The 7,276-nt window shown below is 35.5% G+C and overlaps 1 protein-coding gene across 3 annotated transcripts; it reads right to left on the bottom strand.

Annotated features, from left to right (window-relative positions):
* Nucleotides 1-697: 697 nt before the first annotated feature.
* On the bottom strand, nucleotides 698-5,225 carry LOC113310496 (interactor of constitutive active ROPs 2, chloroplastic-like). 3 transcript variants are annotated; one of them, XM_026559189.1, is made up of 5 exons: nucleotides 5,105-5,225; nucleotides 4,532-4,567; nucleotides 3,819-3,907; nucleotides 2,853-3,027; nucleotides 698-2,584 (listed from the first exon to the last, which is right to left on the bottom strand). In XM_026559189.1, exons 3-5 carry the CDS (start codon nucleotides 3,836-3,838, stop codon nucleotides 917-919), a joined length of 1,863 nt encoding a protein of 620 aa, XP_026414974.1. In that variant the 5' UTR covers nucleotides 3,839-3,907; nucleotides 4,532-4,567; nucleotides 5,105-5,225; the 3' UTR covers nucleotides 698-916. The 3 variants fall into 3 exon arrangements, with proteins under 3 accessions (XP_026414974.1, XP_026414973.1, XP_026414975.1); XM_026559188.1 differs by having other exon boundaries at nucleotides 4,948-5,179; XM_026559190.1 differs by having other exon boundaries at nucleotides 698-2,578; nucleotides 4,948-5,179.
* Between the last annotated feature and the right edge of the window lie 2,051 nt (nucleotides 5,226-7,276).

The raw sequence follows: 7,276 nt of genomic DNA, 5'->3' as shown, positions 1-7,276 counted from the left end.
CCATATGATATTTATCCTTCATTGCTTAGTTCATTGGTTATATGAATATGCAATATTGAAAAGCTAAGAACCTGTTTGGTATAGTTTTCTGTTTTTAAAAACAGAAAAAACTGAAAACAGGAAAAAACTCGTTTGGTAGGGACATTTTCAAAAAATATTTTCTATTTGTTTTCTGTTTTCGAAAACAAAAAAAATGAAAACAATAAATTATTATTTTATGTGTTTTCTCTTTTTTCTTTTTTTGTTCATTCTTCTTCTTTTTAGAACAAAGTAAGAGATCGGGGAAATGGCCACTAGTGAGTCATGACCAGTATCACTACATCTTAGACGAGTCTTTACATTTGATCTGATTTAGTTCATTTTCCTTGGTTTCCAAAAACAATTTTTTATCCTACCAAACAAATTTTAGAAAATGAAAACAAAAAAAAGGGTATGTTTTTAAAACAATAGAAAACTATTTTTGAAAATTGTACCAAACAGGTTCTAATATATTCAGTCTGACATTCTAATATATTCAGTCTTGCATAGGATTTGAGTGTAACCCGGCGTGTTAAGGGTATGGTCATGTAGTACAAGATAAGATGAGAAAAAAAGAGTATTGGCGTGTTACTACTTTGACACGGTGAATTAACTTTACATTTCCTATTTCTTTATATTTTTGACAATATGATCAGAAGAAACTAGTAAGAACACGATATCAGGCAATAACGACTGCACACTGGTAAGGAGATCGCAAAAGGTACACATTTGAAATGTTGCGCAACATACATACGATTCTAAAACCTACCTAATGTTCACCTGCAACCTGACTTCTGACATATATTAACTGAATACAAGTGAGAAATAAACTAAGTTAAAATAGCAACATTCTCAAGAAGACCAGAAGATGATACGGATTCGCATACAACCGGATTCACTACTTTTGCTTCTTCCACAAAATGCCTATCTTCTTCAACACGTTGGTATTCTTTTTCTTAGGAGAATCATCATCCAAGTCGGAGTAAGGCGAACCTAGCTTCCCGGTAACCGGATGGTAGTTACTATCCATAGATCCTGATCTTTCCATAAACCTTCCATTATTCCCTGTAGATAAAACAGCGGCTGCAGCCTCAGCTGCCTTCCTCCATTGATCTGACTGAACTTTGAGTCTTCTCATCTCTGCCTCCAACTCTGCATTTGATGCCTGTGCCGCATCAAGTTGTTCAGCCACTCTTGCTGCCCTACGGCTACTCTCGTCTGCCTCCTGCTTCACATACCCTAATTTCTTCATAGCCTCCAGTTCCGCAGCTCTTGCTGCTTCTGCCTTGGCAATGGTTTCTTCCTTCCCTTTCCCATTTTCCAGTTCTTTTTTCTTTACTTCAGATTTCAGGCTTTTATTCTCCTCCAATATGCTCTGCAACTCTGTCTCTTTGACCATTAAGCATGCTTTCAAATCTGAAAAATCTTCCTTTGACTTCTTGAGCTCAAACTCCAGTTCAGACTGAATATCACTTGACTGGTTCTTCACAATTTTCATATTCAGAAGCTCATTTTCCTCCAAAATACTCTGCAATGCCGTTTCCTTGTCCATCAGCGCAGCTTTCAACTCCCCAATACTTGCTCTGGCTTTCTTAATCTCAGCCTCCAATTCATCTTCTCTAAGGCTCGCTTCAGATTTGATACGATCAACCAATTCATATGCATTATTTATTTCTGTTGTGCTCAGAATCTGCTCTTCATGGTATTTAAACTCATTTGCTTCTATTGTAGACGTTAACTGTTCCACCTGCAGCTTCTTAGACTTGAGTTCCTTCTCAAGTTGATCTGCCTCTCCTATCTTTCCATCTGGAATCGCCCAATTGTTTTCATTATCACCAGAATGATTCTTCTGGCTTGCATTAGCCAGGTCAAGCTGAAGCTTGCTAACTAATTCTTCAAGTAATTCTATTTTCACCTTTGACTTGTCCAACTCTGAAGATAAAGAATTGTAAGCCTCCATTTTCTCTAACCCCTCAGACCGGAGTATCTCTGCAGTTTCCTTCACTGTCTGAAACTGCACCAGAGTTTCATCAACCAATTCTTGGGCTTTAGCTTCTGATTCTTTGCAGTCTCTGAGCTGAAAATTCAAATTCTCTACAAGCTCAAGTGTTTCCGCCAGCTCAGATTTCAAACTCAGTATCTCGGCGTTGGTTATTTCTACATACTTGGTCTCTGTAGCTTCAGACTCAATTGTCATATCAAGCTGGACTTTGAACCTTTCAACTTCATTCAAGGCAGAGGCTAAAGTAGCTGAATCCATGGAATGCTGCTTTTGTACATCCTCAAGCTCTGACTGCAAGGTTTGGTCATGTTCTTCAGACACCTTCTGGAGCTGTTCGAGGCGAATTTCCAATGAAACAGATTTCTCAAGAAGCTGCCGCTGTGATTCTTCAAGCTTACCATTCAATGCCAAAAGCTGCTTCTTGGCTTCTTCAGCTTCTTGCTGAGCAAGAATCTTGCAAGACTCCGAGGAACCCAATTGATCTTTCGCCGCTTTCAAGTCCTCTTGGAGTTTGGCAAGCTGTGACTCCAATTCAGAAATTTTGCTAGGGCGCTTTTTCTGGAGCTTGGAAGAGAAAACATGTGTTATTATGAAAATCCTCTCAGAATAACACTGATACGAGATGGATGACTGTTATGTAAGTATGTAACTTTGAAACTTTAAATTGAAATAGAGCATTAAATGTAGAGCATTTGGAAGGGAAAAAAAAAGACGACGTATTAAATAACGGGAAAGGAGAAAAAATTCCAGAAATAAGACCATTATGAGATGGATGCTTGATATCTAAGTAAATTTGCTCTGAGACGAGTAAAGTCGGGGTTTAGCCATATACCTCGGTCACTGGGCTTCTAGGTGATCTACGATCCATGACTTTAGGACTTCTGTTTGGAGTCCTGACTGTGGGATGTGGAGAGGCGGAATCAGATTCGGAACCAGTTACTTTCAGTTGGCGTGCAGTTCGAGGTGTCACAGGTGATGGTCTCTGAGGAACTTCTGATGATCCACTTCTGCTCTCAAAATAAGTGAATTAGCACCCAGATTTAAAATAAGCTTATCATAAGTGTATATAGGTAGAGATTTGAGAAGTGATTATCAGCTACAATTGATGACTATACATCAGTCAAAATTCAACAGAACAAATTGCACAATCGCGGTAGTCTTGCACCAACCCAAGCATGGCTTAACACTTCAACTACCATGTATAGGAGTTTTAGATGGGTGACATGAAAGCAAAAGCTAAAGGCAACCTTAATCTTGTGTGGAAGAGTAGAAAACGTAAATTACAGTTATTTGAATCCTGTAAATTCAACAATCCTGAAAATAGTCTTGAACTAACAAAATAGTTTGCAAATCCCTGGTCCTTCCAGACCTCTCTGTGCCACCAGAGTATTTAAAAGAAAAAAAAGAGTTAACTTTAGAACTAAAATTCTACCCAATTTTTTTCCAGCAAAAATATAAGATACGTCACTGATAAGAAAAGATACATACTACAAAGTGTATAAGAAAGAAAAGAGTTAAACAATCAGAACGAAAAACAAAATTACATAGAACAATTTCTGGCGAAGTTAACAGAAATGGCCCGAAGTAGGTCAGTCAGGTAACCAAGAAAAAATATAACATTACACAGACAAGGGCAGTAAACCATTCATTTAAACTTTGGAATCTTCACCAACTTCAATAAATACAGAATGTAAGCATTAAATTAGAACATACAGATATGGGATACCACATATACTGAAAGCCAGATGCAGAAGTAAAAAAATTGCAAAAGTTAGCAAGAAGAAGATGTTGATGTTACCTTGCTTTGGGTGTCTGCATATTTTACCTTCCTAGGTGGTAAAAGCAAATGCTATGTATGTCTTTTTAAGGGCCTTTGACCTTCAATACCTGCAATGGTTCAGAAGAATCACAAGCTTAGACAATGCTGACAGAGGTATCTAGTTGAACAAAATAAATGCTGCCGAAAGATTGAAAGATTGAAATTCAAATTTTGTACAAAAAAATATAGAATAAAAAAGGACGGAAATAAAAAGACAATGACAATAACTTTCACAAAGCAAATTGTTTTTGCTTATGCGTTCTGGAAAAAAAAAGATTGAAGAATAGAAATCTTTACTGCACTATCTATCTTGAAATCAATAGAACTTCCAACACAGCGAAATCAAACAAGAGAGGAAAAAATCAAATAATAAAAAAAGCTAAAGTGGGACAATAAAAATCTGCTTCCTAAAAAAAGGGTATTCTCGTAAATGTTGCAAACATATCAACATTATTAGGAAAGAACATCATCTGATATCTCCATTTATTTTTGATTAGAAAGAAAGATATCTGCTATCTAAAATACTGAACCTTAAATTCCATAATAAAGACCTAAACTGATCGATTCAAGTACTAATCAATCTAGTTATCCCAGAAAACCAATAGAGACTTCATTTTCCAAATGATTTCATATTTTCATCAAAATGTACTGATAACAAATCGAGTTACAAAAAACTTTCAACTTCATATTACCTGTTCAACAACACAAGGAGAAAGCTCTCCACCAATCTGAAACAGAAAAACTCAGAATCAGTAAAATAAAATAATAATAGATACAACTATAAAACAAGAAAACTCTCACTAACAGCCAAAAAAACAAATATCATCAGAAACTCCATTAAAATACTGAAAATCTCAAAGTTTTAAGCTTACAATTTGTTCAAACAACAAAAAAAAGATAAACATTATCATCCTGTAGAAAACACCTTTCCCAAAAGAAAAGAAAAAAACTTATTTTCCCAAAAACCTTCAACTAAGAACCATTAATACAGTGGCTCTTATGAATCAAAAAAATCAAGCTCATTTTAACCCAATTTCAGGTTCACATTTCATTTAGAACTCAAAAACAAAGTTCTTGAAAACAAAAAATTAAAGAGTAAAAGATTTACATTTTGATATCTCCAAAGGGTTTGTTGTTGTTACTTTAGAGCATGATGAGTAGTGCTAAAAAAATGAGGAGGTTGAATTGAAAACAACAAACCCTAGGGTTTTGAAATGAAACTACTCAACTCCATTTCTTTCTTTGTCTAGTCTAGTCTTTTTTACCTGCTCAGTATCCGAGGCGCCTCACTCACTCTCTCTCTCACTTGTGTACGTTTTAAGAGAATACTCCCAGACAGTGAGTGAAGCGACAATGGTGGAAAAAAGATGAGCGCGGGCTTTTGTCGCTTTATGTGTATTCGGAGTATCAGATTTATATGTTGCTTTTAAATCCAGTCTAATCGATCAACGGATAATGATATTTTAAACCGTATTAGTAGATAATGGTATGACTTTTAAGTACATTTGAGTTTGATTTAGTAATTTCCGTTTCTCAAAATTCAAAGTGTTGACGGACGTTAGTTATACTATATGAATTTTGATTTTTGAAAAAGAAATGTGTACGTTAGTCAGAAGAGTATTTATTGCTGCAGCAGAGGAAGCGTGAGGTGGGACATACTTTCGATCCTGATTCCTGAGAGACCCCAGTCATAAATTACAGAATCGACGACCTAAATTGATTGCAGTTTTATGTGAGAGAGAGGTAACTATAGTTGGCAATGGATGTGGGTTTTCACAACTAGTTGAATAGTGGTACGGGTACAATGGAGGGTACCAAATGCGTAGCAACGTTTCTGGAGACAAATGGTTTTAACTGTAGGTAGGGGTACATTGGCTTTTGTGGGCAAGGCAAAATGAATCTTAAAGAGAATAACAAGGTGGTGCAGGACCATTACAGTGAGCTCTATAGTGTGTGAGTATTTCATTTGGGAGCCTATTATTCGGGTCACAAGGGGTAGTTTCTGGGGCTTACAAGATGATAAAATAGGGTCACGTAGTAACAATCTTCGTAATCCATTGCCGGAATGGCTAATATGAGCTCTACATTTATTTGGTTAACGTTGTAAGTTAAAATTAGTGATTTAATTAGCTTAATTGACTTATTTATTTGATTTATTTATTTTTTATTTAGGAGGATTCTTTTTTACCTTTTCTGAAAACCTTAGAAGAATATGATGAAACATATCCTCATAATGATGAGGAAAACCTCGTATTTAACTCCCATTATAATTTTGTTGATTCTTATCCGTTAAAATACGTTAAAAATCCAAGTTTTTCTTTTTGCGGTTACGACTGAGAAAAATAATACATTCGAGCCGTAAGTGAGGATTATCGACTGGGCACTTAAGCCTTCCATCTGTAAACTACAGTTACGGCTAGGAAATTAAGAACCCCAACCCATAGAAACAGTCCAGAGTCATATGTTTCTTCATTACGGCTAGGTTCATAAAATAAATGGCAACTTTACTAGTTGTAAATGTCTATGTAGTTTGAAATTTTTAGAGTTTGGACATACATAGTACGTTGAAATGTAAAAATCTTTTCGTTCATTAGATCACATTACAACCCATTAAATACTTACTTGATCTGCATTACAAATTTGAATTTAATATCCCATACGGTTTATTAAGAAGTCCTTGATGATGGTGAAATGAGTTTCATAGTTGAAAGATGAACCTTTTCATTGTCTCCATTCCTCTTAGCATGATCTATGACTTAAACATCGGCTTCACATATAAGTCGAAGTTGATTGCAAATACAAAGTAAAGTCATATGTTCTTCAACTTCCCGTTGTATTTCTCCAAATCGATGAAACATATTAAATCCATCACGTTTATTAGTGTTACCGGTGTCACTACGAATTAAAAAAATTTCATAAATATTTTTCTAATAACTACACTCACTAAACCCCATTGTCGTCGTCCTTCTCCCCTCTTTGGAAATCATACTAAGTAATTTTGACAACTAGATAAGTCTTCATCCAAGGTAAAGTTGGGTTTAGAGTAAATTATATTGAGTTATTGAGTTTGTAAGGGGTTTGGGTAGAGATTACTGATGTAGAATGTGTGATTTTGATTTGGGATGGTCGGGTATATGGAGGTGTTCTATTTAAATGAGTGGTGAAACAACTATATTCTTCTTGATTACCCAATTAGTCTTCTAACGAATATATTTTTCGAAAATACCCGAAAAATTGTTCTACTAAAATAAATTAAATTACTTACAACTAGGAAATGGTTATGTCGACCTAACCATAAGTAAGAATAAACCTATTATGCTTTGGTTGACAGTGTTGCGGCTATGAGTCCAAGCCGGAAGCTTAACATTTTTGGGTTATGCCAAAATTACAGCTAAAATTCCTAGTTGTATATAGGTGCTTACAGCTAGGTAATATAT

The sequence above is a fragment of the Papaver somniferum genome, chromosome 9 (genome assembly GCF_003573695.1).
Source record: "Papaver somniferum cultivar HN1 chromosome 9, ASM357369v1, whole genome shotgun sequence".
Classification (NCBI taxonomy): Eukaryota; Viridiplantae; Streptophyta; class Magnoliopsida; order Ranunculales; family Papaveraceae; genus Papaver; species Papaver somniferum.
The sequence above is the reverse complement of the archived record's forward strand: the minus strand, read 5'-3'. Positions and strand labels throughout refer to the sequence as shown.

Bases quoted from the DNA above. Each gene is read 5' to 3' on its own strand.
- LOC113310496 (XM_026559189.1), bottom strand. From the start codon at position 3,838: ATGCAGACACCCAAAGCAAG. The intron at 3,028-3,818 runs GTAACATCAACA...TTTTGAGAGCAG, and splicing joins ATGCAGACACCCAAAGCAAG to AAGTGGATCATCAGAAGTTC. The intron at 2,585-2,852 runs GTATATGGCTAA...TTCTCTTCCAAG, and splicing joins CTAGAAGCCCAGTGACCGAG to CTCCAGAAAAAGCGCCCTAG.